The sequence below is a fragment of the Cryptomeria japonica genome, chromosome 3 (assembly GCF_030272615.1).
Source record: "Cryptomeria japonica chromosome 3, Sugi_1.0, whole genome shotgun sequence".
Lineage (NCBI taxonomy): Eukaryota > Viridiplantae > Streptophyta > Pinopsida > Cupressales > Cupressaceae > Cryptomeria > Cryptomeria japonica.
The window spans coordinates 178,442,452-178,467,721 of NC_081407.1; the positions used below are offsets into that span (position 1 = coordinate 178,442,452).

The window sequence follows — 25,270 nt, forward strand, 5'->3', positions numbered from 1 at the left end:
CAAGATCGCAAGCGCAGAAGGGGTCCTAGGCGTGTACGCATGGCACGCGAAGAGGTAGATAGGGAGGAATCAGTCCCGAAAGTGAACCCAGAGGCTCCTCCCGAACAGCTTGTTGACTCAAACCGAAACCTCTTAGAAGCAATCCAGAACCTAATTGGTGTAAAACCAGGACTCAGGGAGTCATAGATCGTAAGATAGGGAACGGAGCAGGAGTCCACCTCCTATTCCCGTAGAGAGTCAGGGTGGGAATGAGCCAAAGTCTGTGCACCTACCAGAACCACCTCCAGTGGCAGCACCAGTGTATTATGAGAGGGCTCGTCGGGAGCCAGTGGATATTATCAGGGAGGTTATGCGTCTCCAGCCACCGTCTTTTGGGGGATCTACTGATGGGGTAGAAGCCGAGTCATGGCTTTTGAGCCTTGAGAGGTGCTTTGCATTGCGCTCTTATGAAAGCAATCTAAAGGCACGTGTAGCAGTCCATCTATTGAGAGGAACAGCCTCCACGTAGTGGAGACAGGAAGAATACAAGTGTGGGTTAGTTCTTGATACTCTCACTTGGGAGATATTTACAGAGAGGTTTAGGGAGAGGTATTTGTCAGAACATTACAGACAACGTAGAATAGATGAATTCCATGACCTCCAGCAAAAAGGTCTCTCAGTGACCAAATACGAGAGCAAATTCTTTGAGCTCTTGCCTTACGTGGACTACCTAAAAGACGAGAAACTTCTCGTCAACCGTTTCATTAGAGGGCTGAATGTCGGCATAGCAGGACCAGTGAGGATGTCCGCTCCAGGGAGCCTTCGGGTTGCCATGGAGAAGGCACTGATAGTAGAGGAGATTCAGGTCAGACCACAGGATACTAGGGATCGGTTCCAGAACCGAAACCCTACACCCCAGACATACGGATTTTAGAAACCCCATTGGAAGGGAAATAACAGAAACTCACAGGGGTTCTCCAAACCCCCTCCTCCGCAACAGTCACAACAGAACCAAAGGATGAAGCCTCCGCAATATCAGCAGGGCGCAAAGCCCAAGCAGTGGCAGTCTCAAGGTCAGAGGCGAGATCAGAGGGCTCAGGTCCCTTACACACCTCTGGCGAGGACTCAGCAGTCCTCCAGGGGTGGGTACAATGGATCTAGCAGGACAAGGGGACACGGTTTCTCTAGGCCTCAAGGCGCCCAGTTTCAGGCACGCAGTGCTTGATTTACATGTGGAGCCATGGGGCATATAGCGAGGGATTGCCCTCAGGGTCAGATGGCAGGAAACCAGTGGATGGCCGCATCAGAGCCTACAGTTGGAGATATGGGCAGGTCCCATAGAGTATTCGCAGCAGTTCACAACCGCCAGGCTGAGCACCAGGCCACGGTCATTGAGGCTGCAGGTATGATCAAAGGTAACAGTGTATCTATATTATTTGATTCAGGAGCTACTGACTCCTTTATATCTCCATTGGTTGTGGAGCGTTGCGGGCTAGTGGCAACTAGACAGGGTGTCAGTTGGGAAGTGGAGTTAGCTTCAGGGGCTAGAGTGTCAATGGAATCAGAGGTTAGAGCATTTCACTTGCAAATTGGCAATACCACCACCTTAGTAGACCTTAGAGTTACTCCACTTGGATCTTATGGTATCGTACTTGGCATGGATTGGCTTTATGCCCACAGAGCCAAGATGGATTGCCGCAGGAAGGAAATCGAGTGTGAGGATGATAATGGTTCGCCCATAGTAATCACCGGGATACAGAGACCCGTGTCTCTTCGTATGATCTCCGCAATGCAGCTTAAGCGGAGCATGCGAAAGGGATGTCAGCTATTTGCCATCACTATCAGTGATAGGGAGGAAGAGGATGAAAAGGAAACATCAATTGATGACCATCCTATCCTTAAGGGATTTTCAGATGTGTTTCCTGCAGAGCTACCAGGAATGCCACCCCGTAAAGAGATTGACTTTCATATAGACCTTGTACCAGGGGCTGAGCCAGTTTCCAAAGCACCTTATAGGATGACCACAAATGAGCTTAATGAGCTCAAGATGCAGCTTGAGGAACTGCTAGAGAACGGTCACATTCGTCCTAGCGTATCCCCTTGGGGTGCACCAGTTATCTTCGTGAAGGAGGACGGATCTCTCCGATTGTGCATGGATTATCGTCAGTTGAACAAAGTAACCATCAAGAACCGATATCCTTTGCCCAGAATCGATGATTTATTCGACCAACTTCAGGGTGCAAAAGTATTCTCCAAAATTGATTTGAAGTCAGGATACCATCAGTTGAGGATAGTGGAAAGCGATATCCACAAGACCACATTTCGCACTAGGTATGGCCACTATGAGTTCACCGTGGTTCCATTCGGTCTTACTAATGCTCCAGCTGTTTTCATGAGCCTTATGAATGGGGTATTCCGCACATTTCAGGACCGCTTTGTGATTGTGTTCCTCGACAAAATATTGATATATTCTCGGAATGAGGAGGAGCATGAGGAGCACCTGAAACAAGTATTGCAGTGTTTGCGGGACAATCAGTTGTATGGCAGTCTGTCGAAGTGTCCTTTCTTCCGATCAGAGGTCAAGTACCTTGGGCACGTTATTTCCGGTGATGGGATCTCAGTTGACCCATCAAAGATCAGAGCTATTATGGATTGGCCAGCGCCAACCAGTGTGACAGAGATCAGGAGCTTCATGGGTTTAGCAGGTTACTACCGACGTTTTGTTGAGGGATTCTCTAGAGTCGCACATCCTATTACTTCTCTTCAACGTAAAGGGAAGAAATTTGAGTGGACAGAGAAGTGCGAGAGGGCCTTTCAGGAACTCAAAAAGGCACTGACGAGCGCACCTATCCTTGTAGTACCAGATCCCTCAACTGACTTCATGGTTTGCACAGATGCTTCCCTAGAGGGTTTAGGAGCAGTCCTTATGCAGGATGGTAGAGCTATAGCTTTTGAGTCTAGGAAACTTAAGACTCATAAGCTTAACTACCCTACTCATGACCTTGAGCTTGCAGCAGTAGTGCATGCACTTGTGAGGTGGAGACATTTCCTTTTGGGTCATCATTTTGAGCTTCATTCAGACCATCAGAGTCTTCAGTACATATTCACTCAGCCGAACCTTAATGCACAACAGAGGAGATGGATGGAGTTCTTGTGCGAGTATGATTTTGACGTTCACTACATCAAAGGGAAGGAAAACGTAATTGCAGATGCTTTGAGTAGGAGACGTCACGAGGTATACACCATATCTATGGGCACGGATTTGAGAGACTGTATACTACAGCAGTTGCCAAAGGATGGATGGTATTCAAAGGTTTGTCAGGTGATACGATCTCAGGACACTCTAGAGGGGAAATATGTGGATTATTCCTTGGAGTCCGATGGACTATTACGCCATAGAGGGCGCATCTATGTACCTTCTTCCGGGGGATTGCGGGAGTTCATTGTCACGGAGGCTCATAGAGCTCCTTATGCAGCACATCCTGGAGTTAAGAAGATGCATGCTGACTTGAGACGTTGACGTGTATTTTGTACACAATCATACACAGAATAAAATACCTAAAGGCATCTTATCCTCTCTTGAGAAAATAGTCTCTAACTGCTGAAGATTCGCGTAAAGGATCAGTTAGGTAGACTCCAAGGTTCTTTTAGTGGGGTCTCCACGTGTGGACAAGCTCCAGTGGTATGATGTGATTTGCTGGAATCACAAGGGGACTTACATTGAACTTCCGATCTGCTTTGCTGGACACAGGCTCTGACTAACTTAGATTAAAAAAAAATGGAAAAAGGATAAGGGCGAAGAGAGGATCTAATCCTAATACTAAGAATGTAGGAGCAATGATTTGATTTTTGACAAAACTCTAACTAGATCTTGTTTTGACATCAATGGAACATCTACACAAGACTAGTGCGATCTTCTAAGGGAGCTTTATGATGTTCAAATCATCACCGCAGGCATAGATACCATCCAAGTTGATGCATATCAATGAAGAGGCGACAAATTGAAATTGAGCTTAAGCTGAATGATTCCAGTTGACTACGCAAGGCAAGTCTGCAATCAACAAACTGCTAGTAGTATGGATGTACGAATTCCACCATCAATCAATCACATTTCCTCCATTCATCTAATTATCTACCATCTAAGATTGAAGACTTCAACAAGAAACCATGCAAATTGCAAGAAAACGACATATTTCACCATTACTTCAATGAAAATGGAGTTTGTTTACAATCAATGGCAACAATTTCTTGCCTTGTCCTCCTATTCTACTCTAATTGCTATTCTATCAACTATATTCTAACTCTTCCAACTATTTACAACTCTCTCTAATCATCTAAAAAAAAACCCTTACAAAATGAAATCCCTGGGCTTATATAGTGCCCACAATACAATTTGATGGCTTAGATCAATTCAAGATCAATGGCCAAGATTTTACAATGAAAACCCTAATTAGGGTTTGTTACAACCATTACATAACATTTAATGCTTGACCAATGATAAAATTGTATTGCTTGGACACATGTCCCTTTTAGAAAAATCGACCAATGGATAGCCGGGGTAGGTACATCGGAGTTTGTGCCACCTTCCATGAGTTAAGTACATTGAATCTGGACATGCTGAGATGGACTTCACTGATTGGAGAAATGATGACTAGGACGCCACCTCATCTGACACTTGTAACTTGGTAGATATTCATCTTGATGTTGTTGAGAAACTTGCTTTAATTAATTCCTCTGGATCTATTTTGCTTCTTCAACGAGCCCTTGTTCTAACTCCTTGCGTCCTTTATGTGCAGGAAGATGATGTACCTCGCCTTGGAACGCTGGATTGAAAGAGGTCGCCCATGTCCTGGCTAAGACCGTCCCGGCGAAGACCGTCCTTGATCCGGCTTGATTTTCCTTGAAGAGACCTCCATTTGACGCCTCACTAGAGAGCTAACTCTAGAATGCAAAATGAGGAATTTGCCTAGGCAAAAATCAAAATTCGATAGTCTTGATGTGATCTTCAAAAGAACGTTCCTCTTATCAACTTCGCCACCCTTCAAGTCTTGGACGTGATCTCCTCTTCAAGTTAGCAATTTCGCCATCTTTGATATGTCTTTGACGTCCTAGGCAACTTCGCTCAAATAGAAACTTCAAGTTCGCCTCTCCTTTGGATAGTAGTTTCGCACCACCTTTGATTGAATTCGCTCCTCTTCTTGAATGATAATTTCGCCCTTCCTTTGTATGAAATTCGCTCCTCTTTTGCCTTCTCCAAGTTGCATATGAGAGATGATAAATGATGATGTGAAAATGAAATAAACACCTTCCTTTATAGGCGCTCACCTTCATATTGACCTTAGGCCGACTTTTTGCAAAATATAGCAATTAAAACGATTTTTAAATAAATAATAAAGGCCGACCTTGACAAAATAAACCCAAGCGCTCCCTTTTGATTTTTATTAAATTAATAATTAATTATTAAATGCCTTTATTTTTAATTAATAAATTTCGATTTTTTACAAAGGCAAAAAATAATTAATAAATACATACCATGCGCTATTTAAATGCTTTTAATTAAATATCGATTTTTTTTCTAGCATTTAAATAAATTTAAAAAATGTGTTTTAAGCGCCAAAATGAAAAAGTGAGAAGATACGTACCTCATCGCCCTGGTCCCTGACTGAGGGACAGGAGCGATCCATCAATTTGGTCATGATTCTTGCAATTTTTACGTCCAAGGTCTTCATCCTTACGTCCAAATCGCCATTTTAGCTGGGTCCTTTGAGTTAGATTGACTTGCATGTGTGAATGAGTGCCTTTGGATGTAATATCGCCCTGGTCCCTTCCTGAGGGACAGGAGCGATCCTAGTGTCCTGGCTCAAATTTGCAAACTTTTGATCTTTGTTCTTCATTCATTGTCTTCCAAAGGACGTCCTTGATCATGCCTATCTTTGCCTTGTCTTGGTTTTGACGGAACATGAGTGTTTTAGTAAAAATCGCTTTGGTCCTTGTCCAAAGGACAGGAGCGATATAGGCTCTTTGTGCAAATTGGTAGCATTTTAACGTTCAACACTTTGGTATATCACCTTCAAAAGACGCCTTAGACCTTTTACCATCTTGCAAAACCTTGGCTTGACGTAAATTTTGAGAGACTTGGCCAATATAATCAATATCGCTCTGGTCCCTTCCTGAGGGACAGGAGCGAACTTCAAGTTTTTAAGCTTGTCCTTGCGTTCTTCAACTTGCCATTACCTTCAATGCGTGAAATGACGTCCCTTGATTCCTCTTGGTGGCTTGATACTTGTTAAACTTTCAAAATCTTGGTCTTTATGGAAATTTCGCTCTGGTCCCTTCCTGAGGGACAGGAGCGAATTAGGATATTTTAGAGCAAATCCCTCAATGTGGCGATCCTTGTAACTTTGTGCTTGATGGAGATGCTTCGAAACGTCCTTGGTACCTTGTTCTTCGCCTTGGAGTGTCCTGATCTTGGAGGGACGGCAATATAATCATCATATCGCCCTGGTCCCTTGGAGAGGGACAAGAGCGATCTTGGCTTTGTATGCTTCACTTCACTTTGCTAGCTTCCAGATTTATATTCAACGGGTTCATAATGCGTCCTTCCATTCATCCATGCCTTGGAATCGGTCGTAACTTGGCGAGAAAATCATCTATAACAAAAATCGCTCTGGTCCCTTCCTGAGGGACAGGAGCGAACTTAAGCATTTTATTGTTTTGATCAAGTCTGGATGCTCTATCATGCTCATTTCGTCCTTCACCATGCCTTTGATGTCTCGATTCGTCCGAACAAGGTCAGGAATGGCTCAACTAATCATTTTCGCTCTGGTCCCTTGGTGAGGGACACGAGCGATTCGCCTTGGTCCCTTGGAGAGGGACAGGAGCGCTTTTTCGCTGTGGACCCTTGGAGAAGGACACGAGCGAAATTTGACTTTTCGCACTCTCGATCAGGACAATTTTAATGGAATATAACATTTAAGTATAAGAAAGAAGAAACATAGAAGGAAATGTCACTTATTTCTTCTTTCTTATACTTTAAGTTATATTCCATATATACTTTCAGGATGTTTGAGAGTGGTTTCAGACCTCCAGGAGTTATATTGCAAAATCTAGTTTTTGGAGGTTTTTTCAGTTTCCAGACTTAGTCAAATTCAGGATCAGGGCATTCCAGACTTAGCCAAATTTCAGGATCAGGACCTCACTCAGGCCGGACTTGCTATCCTATGTGATCCCCTGGGCGACGCTTCAAGTTATATTCATTTGATAAAATGCACCTCTCTGGACCTTTTCACATCGTCAAGACGTTAAAATCTTGCAAGGACAAAGCAAAATTGGATTTGTAGCTCCGGTCCTTCACTGAGGGACAGGAGCGATTTTTCCCCTGGAGGCATTTCTGTGTTCATGAAAATCTTCAATTTATATTCAATGGAAAGATCTCGCCTTTCTCCATCACTTCCAATTCGTAATTCATCTTGACCCTGCAAGAATAGTAAGATATTTGAAAACGAGCTCCCGTCCTTCACTGAGGGACAGGAGCGATTTTGCTCCTACAGGCCAAAATATCATGATTTTACACATTTTATCACTTCACAAGGCGAAAACAAATCATTTGAAATGCCTAGGATCAAAATTCAAAAAAGTCAAAATTTGGTCAAAAATATTCAATTGGACAAAAATTCACATTTCATCTTCAACACTTAGACAAATTTAAGCTCTGCATCAACATTCCAATTGAAAATTAGACCATTCTGGCGAATTCATTTCATTCAAAATTTGCATTCTAGAAAAGGAAACTCAAAAGCCCTCAAAAACGACTGGATTTTGGTCCGAAAAGACGGTAATTAGAACCCTAAGGCTTGACCCTAAATCCAGACAACTAACAAACTAACAAAACCCTAGAAAAAGCAAAGCGAAAACGAACAAAACGAGCAAAAAAAAAACATGGGTCCCCATTTGCAATGGGGCGATGTGTGAAAACGTCACAACACTACCCTACTCATGACCTTGAGCTTGCAGCAGTAGTGCATGCACTTGTGAGGTGGAGACATTTCCTTTTGGGTCATCATTTTGAGCTTCATTCAGACCATCAGAGTCTTCAGTACATATTCACTCAGCCGAACCTTAATGCACAACAGAGGAGATGGATGGAGTTCTTGTGCGAGTATGATTTTGACGTTCACTACATCAAAGGGAAGGAAAACGTAATTGCAGATGCTTTGAGTAGGAGACGTCACGAGGTATACACCATATCTATGGGCACGGATTTGAGAGACTGTATACTACAGCAGTTGCCAAAGGATGGATGGTATTCAAAGGTTTGTCAGGTGATACGATCTCAGGACACTCTAGAGGGGAAATATGTGGATTATTCCTTGGAGTCCGATGGACTATTACGCCATAGAGGGCGCATCTATGTACCTTCTTCCGGGGGATTGCGGGAGTTCATTGTCACGGAGGCTCATAGAGCTCCTTATGCAGCACATCCTGGAGTTAAGAAGATGCATGCTCACTTGAGACAGTTATATCATTGGCCAGGAATGCAGCAACTCATTGCTGAGCTAGTAGCCCAATGTCTTGAGTGTCAGAAAGTCAAGGCGGAGCATCACCATCCAGGTGGGTTGCTCCAGTCTCATGCTATACCAGAGTGGAAGTGGGATACTATATACATGGATTTCATCATTGGTCTTCCTATGTCATCTCGTCGCCATGATGCCATTTTGGTGACAGTTGACCAAAGTGGCCCACTTTTCACTAGTTCGGACTACCTTTACAGCACCAGCAGTGGCACAGGTGTTCTTGCGAGACATTCTCAGACTTCATGGCGTTCCACGCAAGATTATTTCTAATAGGGATTCCCTCTTCACTTCTTCCTTTTGGAAGGCATTACAAGCAGCTATGGGCACTAAGCTCAACTTCAGTACAGCCTACCATCGGGAAACGGATGGTCAGACAGAGAGGGTTAACCAAGTGTTAGAGGATATGCTTCGCATGTACGTCATGGATCGTCAGACCAAATGGGAAGAGAACCTTCCCTTAGTGGAGTTTGCCTATAACAATGGGCATCACACTTCTTTGGGGATGCCACCCTATCGGGCATTATACGGCAGACCTTGTAGGACACCGTTGAGTTGGGACCGCATAGAGGACAGAGTTGCTATTGATCTTGAGATAGTTCGGGATATGGAACAGCAGGTGGATTTGATTAGGCAGCGTCTTAGAGAGGCACAGGATAGACAGAAGAAATATGCAAATGCAAAGAGGATAGATCGTAGCTACTTGGTTGGCGACAGAGTTTTCCTGAGAGTGCGACCGCATAAGAGCCCAATCCGTTACGGAAAGGGTTCTAAGCTCGCACATTGCTTTGTAGGACCATTTAAGACCCTTGAGAGGATAGGACCAGTTGCCTACCGTTTAGCATTGCCACCTAGCCTGTCACGCATCCACGATGTGTTTCATGTATCAATTTTGAGGAAGTATATCTATGATGAGTCTCATATTTTAGATTGGGATGCCTTGCAGGTGGAGTCGGACGGGCAGCTAGCTTTGGATCCCATTCGGATATTGGCACGCCGGACGCTGACCCTTCGAGGTCGAGAGCTGGACCAGGTTAGAGACCAATGGGATTGCAATGATGAGGTTACGGCTTCATGGGAGGACGCAGCACGTATGAGATCAGAGTAACCCCCATCTTTTTGATGAACTCCAAAAGGAAGTTCATCCCTAGAGGGGGAGGGTGTGAGGCCATACCCCGACTCAGTCTAGCATTTCAGTGATTTTTATGTTGAGACTATTATGAATGCTTTATTTTTATGCATTAAGGATATAGAACTTATATTATTCCATGATTTGGATAACATTGCTATATGTTGATGCTTCATTTATATGCTTATGATATAGAACTCTATATGATTCTAGAATAGGATGAATTTGAGATAGTGTATGTCATTATTGGACTTGCAGAACTTTACTATGATGATAGAAATAGGATGCATGTTTTATGTATGGACCAAAATTATGAGAATTATGATAATTGCTTATGTGAGTTATTTGGATGTAAGATGTATTGAATTGTTTAAATGTTATATTGAATGCAGAGTGTTTGATGTGTATTCTTATTCATGTGTTTTATATTATATGAGGTTATTTGGAATTGCTAATGTGTAATTGAGATGCATAGGAAAATTATCTATGTGACCATGGAAATATTATGGAGAACCAAACCTAGACCTATGTACGTTCATAAAACCAGGGTTTGTCTATTTGGAGAGACAACACCCCGTTTGTATTGTATTTTATTTGTGAAAGTGATTGTTGCCTGAATGTTAAATTGAATTTTGTTTATTTGTGTAAATCCAACAAGAGACAAGAATTCATGTATAGTTTTGTAAAAGTATTTTCTTTGTGTCACTTGACACGTGTTGATTTATGTTTGAGTTTTTAAATTTGTCTCTTGGAAGGAGTTGTTTAACTATAGCTTTTTCATTTAATTTAATGTGATTCCATAAATGCCTTAGGTAGAGAATCTTTGGGGTGGTCAACTTAGGTTTGACCCGAAATCTAACTTCAAAGGGGTTTAAAAAGGGTTAAATGGACTCCTAGGGGTAGTTTATTAGGATTTCCTAAAGCCCATAAGGTATACCTAAGGGTTAGGAGTAATTTTAGGCATGTTTCTACTCCCATGTGACCATTTAGACACCCTAAAAACTGGGTTTCCTAAGTTGAGCGAAAATTGAAAATTAGAAGGCTTGAACTAAGTTGTTAACCTTCCTTTTTGAATGAGAGTTCCCTTTCCCATTTTACCTTACCTTCCTTTTTAGTTTTAGAAACCTGTGAGAACTCTCAGTAAGGCCTTCTTAAGCAAGAATGAGAAAGTTAGTGGGTAATCACCCACTCTCCATTTTTGGAGACAAGGAATTTTGAAAGGAAAAAGATAGATTTTGAATTAAGAATTTGGCTCAGGGTAGAAAGGAAAGACTTGTGGAATTGGGCTGCTCATCCTCAACAAACTAGCATACCTTTGGGCAGTTGAAGGTTGGTTCTACTTTATTTGTAATGTTTTCATATTGCATGTTGTATTGAAAGAATTGCTTGTGTAAAGGCTAGTTTTCTTGCATATTTCCCTTGGAAAAATTATTTGGTGTTTTATGCTTGTTGCTTATATGCATTTTATGTGTTTTAGGAGTAACCAAGGTCTACTACTCTTGGGAGAGAGGATGGCCTTGTGGGTGGTAGGAGTTTGACAGCCCTCGAGTGAGAGGCTCTCGTTGTGAGAGTGATCTCAAGGGATTTCTATGTAACCCTTGCTGCATGGCTTGTTTATGCATTTGGGGGTCATAAGGAGGGAAATAAGGCATAAAAGCCTTGGGGGGCATAAGGTTGAGGGGTTGTTAAACTTATGAAATATTTTAGTGTGCCATGAGGTGGCTTTGTGAGCTATAATACTTGCAGTCTCCTCAGGGTACTTGGTCCACTACCACCCTTGAAAAGACATTGCTATGTGTGGTGCAATGTAGCCTTGGTTGGGAATGTGTTTCTAACTGTTTTTCCTTGGTTGAGAGTGTTTGCATGTGTGTAACCTGTCTAGGGCTTGGTTCTCCAAGCTCGGGGGTGGCTACTAGTTAGCCTAGGCTGGGAGGTGAGCACTCCATGGTCATAGCTTTGATTAAAATGCAGGTTGTCGGAAGAAAAGAATAGGACAAGTGGAAGGTTGCAGGAGTTCTTGTTGCAGAAAAATTATTTGTAAATGTATTTATTATTTGAAAAAGTCCTCATTTATTAGAAATGAGAGACCCATTGTAAAGTGACAATAGTGTCTTTGAAATACGTTTAAAAAAAAAAAAGTTGTAATATTTTAGTATGTTATTTATTGCAGAAAAGAAATGAGTATTCCTAAATTAGTTTTTTCAAAGTTCAAAAAAAATCTTATATCTGATGTGTTTATGATAAATTGTACAGCAAGAAATTTATTTTATTCTTATGCATTTAAAATAAAATAAAACAGGAAATGAATAAATTAGATTTGCATGCATATTGTAGGCTGAAAATAAAACATTTAGTTCTGTTTTCTATAAATGCAACATAGTACATTAAAGTTCAGGAAATTGTCTCTTTTCATTTATTGCAGAAATTAAATTCTAAGAATTATAGTTTATCTAGTCTATATAAAAATATATTTTTAAAGTTGTTGTATAAAATTATTTTAATTCAGTCATTTACCTTATGCAGAAGATAAATCTAAGATTAACTTTGTACAACTATGATTTCTATTTTAGTAGTTTTTTTTTTTTTTAAATTTAGAAATTAAATGCACAGTAATGTTATTTCTCTTTATGCATCAAATGTATAAAAAATATATATACTTACTTTTAAAATTCATTGCAAAATATATATATATAACTAAAACAAAAACAAAACAAATAAATTAAATTAAATTAAAAAAAAAAAAAAACGGGTTCATCGACCGAACCCACTGTGTAACACAGTGGGACGGCGTGGTCGGCGCCACTGCAGCCTCCCACAGTGGACGGCCCTAAGGCCGACAATGTGGGCGACCACAGTGGTCGCCGCCACTGTGGTATCCCACAATGAGCGGCGCCCACGGGAACGCCGCTGCCGCTCCAAAACCCCGCCCTTTTGCCATGGTTGCCGCCCAACCCTATTCGGCCCTGTGCAAAAAAACAAAAAAAAAGAGAAAATAAAACCCTAGCCGATAGGGCTAGGGTATTTTGAACAAGTAATAAAGAATGATAGAAAAATATAAAAGGGTTCTTTTATATTAATAAAATTAGGGTTTCATTTTATGAAAACATAATTAAGTTTATATATATATATATATATATATTCATAAAAATATAATATGTATATTTTTATACTTAGGGTTTTAAATTTTGATGGAAAGATCAAAATGGAGTAAGGATATTTAACTAGGTGGTTATAATGTTTTTGTAAATTTATGAGTATGGTTATACGTGTGTATATATATATATATATATAGATGTTTTTAAATTAAATATTTATGAAGTTAATATTTAATTTAAATTAAATGGATTGAGAAGCTTTAAATTAAAAATTTATGAAGTAATAATTAATTTAAATAAAATAGTTAAGACAAATTAAATGTTAGGGAATTTAAATTTTGTGGTAAATTATTCGACTATACGGATTAAATTTTAACCCACCTAGACGTAGGTGCATGTGATTAAACTTTATAGAAAAATATTCATTTGCGAATATAATCGACCCTTTAGTTGATTTAGTTTAATCTACTATATAATAATTGTTAAGTAAAAAAAAGACACTTATAAAACTAAGTGCTAGGACTAGTTTAATTAGATCCTAAGAACAATGAATGGATATTGGAGATTAATCTTTTTCTACGTTAATTAATTGATTTAATTATTGATTAAAAGCGATGCGACAATAAAACTATTCAATCAGAAATCCGCATTTAATTTTAATTATTTTGATTACTTGAGCTAGTAGATAAAGTTACTCTAAACATAGTTGAGACAAAACATGTTATAGCATTTTATATTTGTCAATTTAATGTTTTAAGTTGTGATTTTAAAAAAAATTAATTAATTATCCCATTCTTGCCCTAAATTTTGGGCATGACACAACAATTCTTTAAGTCTACAATTATAAGCTTGTACATTTTCGTGCTTACCTTGTTTAATATTGTAAAGATCTGCTATAGTTTCATTATCATAACAAAGAAATTTAAACTCTTCTTTGAAAGCCTTCTTTAATCTCTCCCATCTATTTATGGAGGCTTGGTCAATTTTTGTATGCTAGACAATTACTACACCTCGCAAGGTAGCTGGAAAAGATCGTAACCAAATTACTTTATCATATTCCTTGTTTGTTGTCCAAACTGTTTCACAAGTCTTAATCCTCCGATTCATTACCAATAAACTTGGGCAACTTTTGTTTTTCTTTGCAAGGGCTTGTCATGGTTTTATTTTGATCCAAACCTAGCACTTGGAATATGCTTGCTCAAAAGTTTTGATTCGAATATTTCAGTGCTTCTTTCACACTCCTGGACACAAAAATCCTCAACTCTTCCCTTGGCTTCAACCTTTGGTGCACTTGTTTCACCTTCAAATTTTCTTTCATACACCCTCGGCTCGAATTTTCTCGTTCGATTCAAAACCTTTCGATGCCCCAAAGGCTACTCTCATACAATTTTGTGAAGGAAAAAGAATTTGTCTCCCAACTTCCCTCATTTAGAGAAGGTTGTCATGACTTTTCAAATTGACTACATTTTCAGGAAGGGCTCCGACGTGGAAATCATCCAATTGTATTTTCCTCAAGTGTTTCTTGTAATCTTCTCCTTCGTTCCCTTTGCTCGATGATCTTTAGAGATTCCCTGATCTCATGGTCTTTACCACCTTGTTATTAGAATAATACTTTAGTATATAATTTATTAATGGTCAATAATGTATTTTATGTAAATATTGTAATTTTAGGTTCCTTCTATTTACGATTGTTTCTTATTTAGAAACATCATTCTCTTGTAAATTATTTAATGATCGTTTGATCATTTGTAAATAGCAATTCAGTTTTTACCAATTACTAAGTGTAATATGGTATTAGAGCCTATAGAAAAAAAAAATCGTTTTTTCAAAAAGATTTCCAAAAGAATTTTTTAGGTTTCTGAAAGAACGTTATTTGGGCGAGAGTTTCTTTGAATCCTTGTTGCAACCTCATTCTACAGATTTTTGCCCTCAATCCGCAACCCCTTCTCTTCACGATTTTTTAAAATCGAGCCACATGATATTTTTTTCTGCCTATGTGCGATGAGTCTCTATGTGAGCGATATATTTCAAGCGAAGCATTTTTCGCGACGCCTCCTCTTCGGGTCTACACATTTCCACCCAACACGACACAATTTTTTATTAGCACCTGACACATTTTTCTTCTACTCGTTTTTTGGTAGCACGATTTTCTGTGTTTGGGCAACGCGATTTTTTCTGCAACTGGATTATTTTCACGGCGGCTCTATGTGTGACGCCTCCTACACGATAGTTTGTGCCCTTTTTATTTCATGACCTATGAGTGGGCATCGGCTAGGGTTTTTCTAACCCTCCAAAACCTTTCTGCAAAATGTTTTTTGCAAGATTGTCTTCTATTTTGCCAGCGAATTTTCACAACTTTGTGTATTTTGACTACGGTTTTGCAAAACAAAAACCCTCTGATTCTTGCCGAAATTAATTTTTAATCACAGATTCCTTGCAGGTTTTTCAAGAGCTCTTTTGGGTCTCTGTCGAAATTTTTCGAGTCCACCAAAAAAAATTTCTCGGATTTCATGCCAACCATACTTCATCTATTTTTTGAAGTTTGTAACTACATCTGCCTCTTTTTTCTGCATTGGGATTCATGCGTTGGATTTCGTGCTATTGCCTCTTCTTTGATTTTCATTTTTCATGCATTGGGAAACGTGCAAGATGGCGTCATTAACCAACTTAATGTTGCAAGGCAATCAAAGATTCAACGACAAGAATTATAACACCTAGAAGCAATGCATGCTAGCAATCTTCAAATATTGTCACCTTGATGATCTTGTCTTGGGAAAAGTGTCTCATCCTACTATAGTCGGACAAGACCAGGACAAGTTTGATGAGTAGAATCGGGAAGCTGTCATGCTCCTTAAGCTCTCTGTCACAGATGACCAATTACCTCATATTCCTTCTGGCAAATCAGCATCAAAAATCTGGAAGCATCTGAAGGAATTGCATGAGACATCTGACAAAAGTCGAGCGTTCTTCTTGAAGAACCAGTTGTTCTCCATCATGATGGATGAACATATGTCCTTACAGGAGCATCTCACGAAGATTATGGACATTCGAGATCAGCAACATATGGTAGTCATCACCCTCAAAAGTCTACCAAAATCCTATGAGCATTTCATCGAAACTCTCAACATTACCTCTACGAATGTTGGTTTGAAATTTTCAGAGTTGTGCACCAAACTTCTGCAGCTGGATTGTTGGAAACAACAGTTTGGTAGCGGTCCCACTTCGTCCTCCTCAGAGCAAGCCTTCGCAGCTAAATCCTTTCACAAGGATAAAGGCAAAACTCAATACTCTCAGTCATCTCAACAAAAGGGCTCTACTCAGTCTCAGGATGGCTCGAAGAAGAAGGTTTAGTGCAACTATTGTCATAAATATGGTCATAAGATCAAGGATTGTCGCAACCGGATAGCTTCCGAACAACGGAAGCAAGGAGGGTCTCAGCCTAAAGCCAATGTCACTGAGCACACAAAGCAGAAAGAGTTTACCTTTTACGCCTTCATGGTTAAAAGACCTACAGACCATGTGAAATCTTCTACTTGGTATATAGATTCTACTGCTTCTCGACATTTCACTCACAGGCGTGATTTGGTTTACAAAATTCTCTCCCTATACTGATTTAGTTATTTTTTGGAGGAAGTGAAAGAGTATACCGTTGTCGGCAAGGGCAATGTTCAGATACAATTTGTGAGAGGATTCTCATATTCCTCAATATATACTACGTTCCTAGCATGGAACTAAACCTACTCTCAGTGAGTCAGATCATGCGGCATTCTCCTCAGCCTGATGTGATATTCAATGCTCACAAGTGTTTGATTGTTTGTCATGCATCTTGCAGTACTGTAGTTGTTGGCATTGAGGATCATGGTCTTTACCGACTTGTGGATACAGGTGATTCTCTTGAGCATGCCTTTGTAGCTAAATCATCGTCCATCACCAGTCTATGGCATCAGCGATATGGTCACCTGAACATTCACTACCTTGCTCAACTTGTTCGGGAAGATTTAGTACATGGCCTACCTGAAATTCAAACTGAGAATCAACGAGTTTGTGAAGTTTGTCAGGCTGAGAAGCAGCACAGGACACCATTCAAGGATGACTCATGGCGAGCCTCTACGGTACTACAATTGGTCCACGTTGATGTATGTGATCCAATGAATACACCTTCTATTACTAGGTGCAGGTATTTCTTGCTTTTTGTTGATGATTTCAGATGTAAAATGTGGGTGTACTTAGACAGAAATCAGATGTATTTCCTGTATTTCAGAAATTTAAGGCCTTAGTATAAAAAAAGTCTGGTTGCTCTATTATTACTCTTAGGTCTAATAATGGAGGGGGAGGGGGGTTTGTTCTACTACTTTCTCCACTTTCTGTGATACACATGGCATAAAACATCAATTAACCACACTGTACACTACTCAACAAAACGGCATAGTAGAACGTCACAACCACACCATTACAGAAATGGCTAGGTCTATGTTGGAACACAAAAATGTTCCTAAGAAGTATTGGGCAGAAGCAATGTTTACTATAGTCTATCTCCCCAATAGGTCTCCCACTCATGCTATTAAAGGGAAGACTCCTGAGGAAGCCTAGACTAGTCGCAAACCCAAGATCAGTCATCTCAAAGTTTTTGGCTCTTTAGCATATGTATGCATTCCAGATGCCAAGCACTCCAAGTTGGATTCCAAAAGTCAAAAGCTTATGTTTACAGGGTACAGTGACAACCACAAGGCTTACCGACTGATTGATATAGACATTGATCGTCTTATCTTCAAACGTGTTGTCTTTGATGAATAAAGAGGACCTTTTCAGCTTTCCTCGTCTGAGAAGCATTCTGAGGATCAACCTTTGAAGGTTTCTGATTTGGGTGTCGGTCTTCCATTTGGTTCACCTGATGGGAGGGACGATGCAAATTTTGAATTTATTGATGCCTACCTGAATTTCCTCCAGATGATGCTAATCTTCCCCCTGTTCCAAATCCTATTCCACCTCCAGTTCCAGTTATTCCTCCTGCTCTTCGGCCTAAATGGTGGGCTAAGACCATAAGTGATCTTCGTCCTGATGAGCTCGTTGAGGGTAGATCGTCCAAGAGCAAGAGCAAACAGCAGTCTACAGTAAATTTTGCTCTTATGGCCAACATTCATAGTATTTATGAGCCTCAGACCTATACAGAGGCAAAAGGGATTCCAGAGTGGGAACAGGCAATGGACGCAGAATACTAGAGCCTTCTAAAGAACAACACCTGGGTTCTCTTTGATCTTCCTCCAGGGAAGAAGCCCATTAGCTGCAAATGGGTGTATAAGGCCAAGTATCATGCAGATGGCACCTTAGATAAATACAAGGCCAGATTAGTTGCTCGAGGATTCACACAACAGGAGGGCATTGATTATGAGGAGACTTTTGCTCCCACTGCATTGATTATGAGGAGACTTTTTCTCTTACTCCTATTGCAGCTCAGTTTGGATGGAAAGTCCATTAGATGGATGTTAAGAGTGCCTTCCTCAACGATGAGTTGCAGGAAGAAGTCTACATGACGCAGCCACCTGGTTTCAAGGTTGCCCGCAAAGAACATCAAGTATGTAGACTCATGAAAGCACTCTATGGTCTCAAATAGGCTCCTCGAGCATGGTACATCAAGATTGATCAGTACTTGGTTGCTCATGGTTTTCAACGTAGCCCTTCTAACAGTAATCTATATATCAAACACTCTAGTGATGATGTTATATTTCTTGTTGTCTATGTAGATGACTTGATCATTACTAGCAGTACAGCACATTTGATTGCAAAAATCAAACAAGACCTGTGCAAGGCTTTTGATATGATAGATTTGGGGCTTCTCCATTATTGTTTAGGTGTTGAGGTTTGGCAAACTGATGGTAGCATTTTTATTTCTCAGTCTAACTATGCCAAGAACTTACTTGACAGGTTTCGAATGCAGGATTGTAAACCTACTTCCACGCCTATGGAAGACAAGACTGAAGTTGTCAACCAAGTCTGCTTCTCCTCCTGTAGATGAAACACAATTCAAGCAACTAGTGGGTAGTCTCATCTATCTCACTTCCACTAGACCTGTCTCAATTTTGCAGTAAGCTACATTTCACGCTTCGTGACAGCCCCCAAGGCTGATTATTGGGTAGCAGCGAAGCGTGTGCTGCGTTATGTGAAGGGCACTTCCGATTATGGACTTCTTTACACTAGGAGTCACGATCCTAGACTCAGTGGTTTCGTAGATTCAGATTGGGCAAAGATTGGGCAAGTTCGGTTGATGACAAGAAATCAACATCTGGATATGTGTTTAGTTTGGGATCTGGTGTAGTCACATGGACTAGTAAAAAGCAATAGGCAGTGGCTCTCTCCTCCACAGAAGCAGGGTCTCCCAACTTCCCTCATCTAGAGAAGGTTGTCTTGACTTTTCAACTTGACTACATTTTCAGGATGGGCTCCGACTTGGAAATCATCCAATTGTATTTTCCTCAAGTGTTTCTTGTAATCTTCTCCTTCATCCCCTTTGCTCAATGATCTTTAGAGATTGTCTGATCTCATGGTCTTGACTACCTTGTGGCCTCTTCTTATCTTTATTGGGATCTAAGGGCATGAATCGGTCAAATCTGACCCAATTTCTTTTAAGGCAATGGCACCAAATGTTTACTACTCTATCTAATAAAATAAATACATGAATTATTGAATTAATAATATAGATGACAATGCACACCATATACAAGAGTAAAATATATCTTTTGCATGTAAAATTATTACAAAATAAGACTAGATATGGTCAACAAGGATCAAAGTCGATCTAATTAGATCATACTACTTTCCTTGATGATACACAATCTATTTAAATAGCCCGATGATTGCCAAGAGGAGCACAACCATCAACCAATTGATGCTTATAACTACCCAAAGTCGACAAATATTATAAAATAATAACAGACATTATACACTGACTACAACCTAAATACAATGAGGGGCTGATATAACGTCCCCTTCCAAGGAGTAGTTTGGAGCAACTAATTAGCCTATTAAATTCCTGTAGGCTAAAGTCGGGTAAAAGGGAACAATTTCAATTGATTATTTAATATTACCCGACAAACTATATTTTAAAGGTAATGTTATTTAATTAATTTAATAAAGTATTGTTATGTGACTTAAGTGATATATTTAAAGGAAATTAATAAAGTCACTTTATTTCCGGGATTTAAATGAAAGATTAAAAAGTACAGGAAATTGAAAGCCTTTTGAGAAGTTTCCTAGGGTTAATATAAAAGTATGTTACGAGGCTCATTTTCACATGCTTGGATTAATTTTCATCCTTCTGGATTTTGGAGAGCTTCCTGAGGAGATGGAAACCCTAAGTGTGCTAGTTTTGGTAGTGCAAGATTCTACCCTAGCAGGCTATTGGAGAGATCACACAAGTTTCTCTCTGGTGCTTCATGCTTCAATTATTGAGTTCGAAATTTGTGAAGTCATTTAACGAAGACAAATTTCTCAGTTTAGCTGGTAATGAGAGAGATTGGACGATATGAAGGTTTGTGTGGGATAATGAACTAGGCGAGTATGAGGTTGGATGTCATTCTTTGAGGGAGGTTGTGGTTATTGCTGAGACAAAATAACATAGACATTGACACTGTGCCAGGCCGCCAAGAGTCCTCAGCTGAAATCGTGAGGAAGAAGACATAGAGGAGTTGGATGGCAGAAATGAACCTATTCTGGGTAGAATGATAGCTTATCTTGCTGGCCAATATATTCCTTGCTGGACGTCAGGGGCGTACGTACAACTTTCAGATCTGAGATAGTGATTTTGGAAACCCATATGCGAGTCTGACTGTGGATGAAGGGTGTGAGGACTGACTGTAGTGTTTGCACCAGACATGAATATCAAATACAAACCAATTTGGGCTTTAAAAGGGGAACGTGAGCCTATATTGGACAGATTTTGATGAGCGGCAACTCCTAACTGTGTTTACCAGCATTGTTATGACAGCGATTCACTTACTGTCTTGATCAAGTGGAGTTGGAAGGGGACATGTTACCTGTAGCTGGCCTTGAGGGCATTGAGAGTCTTCCAATCAGAGTCTCACATTCAGTTTGTAATTTCCATCTGGAAAATGATAGCGAATGCATCTATTATCATGCCAAATGTTTGAATCTGAGGTCAGAATTTGTGTTGTTTAAATACTGCAATAGATTACTTTCTGCTGTTCATTTCCTTTGAATGCTTAAATTGTACACAACCTATGCAAATTTACAAACACTTGAAAGAAGACCATATCAAACAAACAGTGGACACAAATACTCAGTGAGAAGAAAAAGGGTAAAAATTTGGCAACAAAATAAGAGAGATTTTACAGGTGACAAGAATATGGGATTTAACTACTGAGTTTTGCATAGGTTGCCCAATTCTCTATAAATAAGGCAGCTTCTACATATGACGTGGGAAGCGGGAGTGGAACTACAACTTATTGTGGTTCAAATAAAATTGAACCAAATAAGGACTGTCGTGCTCTTGATGAAGACATTGAACAGCCATATGAAGATTATTGAATATTGATTGTAATTTTCATTTTGTATCAAAACTCAAACCTTTGACAAATCGCAGAATTGTGAATAAATAAATTTAAATTCACTAGCATTTTCTTTGTTGCAAGTATGAGGTAATTAAATAATTTATTATTTTGTTACTGGCAATTAAGAACATTGAATTTATAAGTACTACTTATTACTGTTTTTAGAATTTTAAATTTTAAAGATCTTTTTCCAAACAAATGTAATGTCGTATTAGATTAATTAGGATACAAAAAGAGGTCAAGCTACCATATAATTCATGATGGCAAACCAAACAAATGCATATGTGTAGGTTTAGTCAAGGATCTAATAATTAAGCTTCAAGCCAATGGCATCCAGAGTATTAATATTCTTTGAGATTCGCTTCTCGAGTCTCATACTCAAGATGAACGAAACTTTTGTGCAATGTTGCCAAAAGCAACCAACAGATTGTCATAACCCCTCTTTGGACATTGGATTAAATAAATACGATAATTAAAACGTTTATTAATTAACATTTAATAATATTAAAAAAATCGTCTCATGTATGAGACTTCACGATTTTCCTCTAATATATGATTATTAATGTTTATTATTTGTTATGACTATTATTTATTATTATTGTTTTATTTTAATGTAACGTTCATATTTCAATTATTAATATTATATTAACTATTAAAAAAAATTTACCATAAAATATTATTAAAACATAAAATAGATATATTGAATATATTACACTTATCATATAACGTGCTATTTAATAAATATAAAATATAACATAAATTGTCAAAATACATTATAAATAATATCATATTAATACGATACCATAAATAGAACCAATATTAAAATACAATACAAATTTTGATCAGATTATGGATAGCTGTTCAATTTCTACCAATGAATCTTAATTCAAAAGCTAATGTGTATTTAGTCTCTGATTTATGTGAGTTATTATTATTATTAATGTTTGTTTGATACTATTATTAATTTATTAATATTTATTAAAGTTTGTTTGATATTATTAGTAATTAATTAATATTTATTAACTAATTAATAATAAAGAATAAGTCAGCCTCCTAATAGGGGGCATTACACTAACAATACTCATAGATCATAATATTGAAGCCACACAGAAACATACACATCGTAGAGGGATTAATTAGACATGAATAGATGATTATATTAATCGTGAAGTAAAAACCCGATTTACTAATCTATCGATTAGTTACCCAATGAATGATTAATAATTACGCTTAATAATGCAAGGGCAACGGTTAGGAGTAAAGGTGCAATTTGTATGATTAACAATTGCTCATGGAAAGATACATAGCCAATTTGTGTAAGTAATGAAAAGATACGATTAAGGGAAGGACACGTCTTTTCCCAAGTAAGAGGTGCAACCATTCAGTATAGAGGTGCAATCTCTATCTAATTGGTTATGACCGATAGTCATATTCTAGCTACGATTGTAATACTATTAATCATAGTATTATCGAAGGAGTTCAAGGAAATGTTTGAAGCTTTATGAGTCTAAACAGTGGTCAAACAAATATTCAAAGTGGTGGACCCAATATACAATATGAAACGGTGAAAGAAATGTTTGAAGCTTCAAGTGGTGGACCCCATATATAATATGAAATGGTGAAATTAGCAATTAATAATAATAAGAGTTTTTGAACTCATAAACTAATAAATCGGTTCAGCAACTAATGAAAAGCTATGACCCTTACACGTAAGATCAATGAGTGTGTCTCTTTGTAAAGGGACAAATACGTGAGAGTATATATTCACGTTTGAAAGTAAGTTTTATGGGTTTTTTTGGGGAAGGCGTATGAAGAAAATAATACAGAATCAGTAAATGAAAAGATCTGTAAATAATATGAAGGGCTGATTAAAAAGAAGAGTACGTGTAGATTGTGGAGAAATAATTCAGAACAAAAGGCTGGGATTCTAATAACAGAAATAAATGATTCTTAGAGTATGTGGAGTACAATGCTGAATAAATAATTCTGGGATAAAAAGTATGAGTGTAGAGTATGGAGTAAAAGGAAGATCTTTGAGATGTAAGAGTGCAGTATATGAAAAGTTTATATCAGATGCATATGAATATTTTTTAATACTTCATGACAGAGATAAAGCAGACTTTGGAGCAGCATCATTTGATATTGTTTATTTATATATACATCCATATTTGGATCACTCATTTGAGCAGCCACCTTATTGGGAAGCTCAATCACATACATTTAAAGACAATAATCAGAAACAGCACCATAACTATTGCATACTTCCAAAGTATAATCAGAAACAGCAATCCTATCATCATCGCTATAAGCGATTGGGGAGAAAGATTACAGCACAATTTATATTGTCATATCAAGAAGAGCAAAGTTAACCCCATAACTGCAGGTCGGGATATAGCTATATAGCAGATCATAATATATCATTTTTATACTAAGTGGTATCAATTCTCCCCAATATAAGTTTCATTATTAAGGATTTTTAGAGTCTTTGATTGGAAAGAAGTCTCTTGCAATTGATTAGTAAGTCGATGGTCCCTAATTCCAAGGAATTTACTAAAAGGGACATTACACAGATTTAAGTCACTTCTCTGGAAACTCTATTGCACAATATTTCAGGAACCCAACAAAGCCTCTTAGAGTACATTCCAAGGTAGTTTAGCAGACATATTAATAGAGTGGCCAAAAAGGTAGTTAAGTTTGGCTTTGGTGTACCATGTAACTATTATCATTATTCTTGATATCCAGATGCCAAAGTCATCGAGATGGACTCCTTGAGCCATCTTGTTTTTCCAATTTTTCATGATAGAACTTTAGATGAATGTCAACGTTTCATAGGCCTGATCTTGTCGTTACACATAATCTCAATCATAGTTTCAATTTGAAATTTCCAATATTAAATTTATTTATACTTTTCATTCTTGCATTTTTAAGGTGTTAGATAAAATAACATTAGATGTGAGTTTTCAAATGTTTCAACAAGGAAGATCCAGATTGAATGCAATAAAACATACCCATAAAGGAATCATAGCTGGAAAGTTGAATGGGCATATTCCTGCACAAACTCCTAGAGGTTGCCTGATGCTGTAAGTATCAATGCCAGTTGATACATTCTCCACAAACTCACCCATTTGTAAACTTGCCATGTTGCAAGAATGTTCTACAACCTCTGCAAAACATTAGAAATAGTGAATAAACGCAAAGTGCATAGAGGATAATATTTTCTTCTTTGTGTGTCACTTTCCTTTTTCACTTCAAAATGGCTAAAATATAAGGATGGTTTGAGACCATGTAAACACCTAAAATATTTCATTTTCAACTATACATATACAATGACAAACATCAAACTGTAACGAAGAGTTTTGCATTCATTGTATTTACTGTTGATTATTGATATTTTTTTATATTGAGGTTGATGCGGATCCTAACAAAGCTGTTTGTAGGATGAGTATCATTGAGGAATGTCACATCGATATTCTAACTAGGTTATTGGTATGGCTACATAAGCTATGGACATTAACAAAAATGTGAAATTGCCCATGCTTCTGATTTTTCAAATACCAGGGATTAGTAAACTGCACTGATATTGAATTGATCCATAATCTCATCAAAAACATGCTTGTATAAATTAAGAATTATTATAAATTGGACTGTGCTACTTATAATCAAATAAATGACAGTCAGAGAGGAAAGAATACCATGAAAGAAAAGCGAACACGCAGATTTGTATCCTGTAAACCCCTTGTAAGGGTAAAACCTGCTTTGGTAGTGGCAAATGCACTGCTACTGAAATATTATTAGACATTGGACAAATAGATTGAGATATGAAGTATTGTGGAATAAATTTTGCATCTTGTTCCACCTGGCTAAATAGTCATAAGGCCAAAAAGCTTGAATTACAATGTAATTCTACTTCTCTATGTTCTATAACACTCAAAT

At 38.5% G+C, this 25,270-nt stretch overlaps 1 protein-coding gene across 1 annotated transcript in view; it reads right to left on the reverse strand.

Moving 5' to 3' along the window:
• Positions 1 to 25,270, reverse strand: part of LOC131037325 (methylmalonate-semialdehyde dehydrogenase [acylating], mitochondrial) — a 160,020-nt gene that overhangs the window by 71,110 nt on the left and 63,640 nt on the right. The window contains exon 7 of the mRNA XM_057969437.2: positions 24,346 to 24,500. Within this exon, the coding sequence (XP_057825420.2) occupies positions 24,346 to 24,500 (155 nt within the window). The remainder of the gene's footprint in view (positions 1 to 24,345; positions 24,501 to 25,270) is intronic.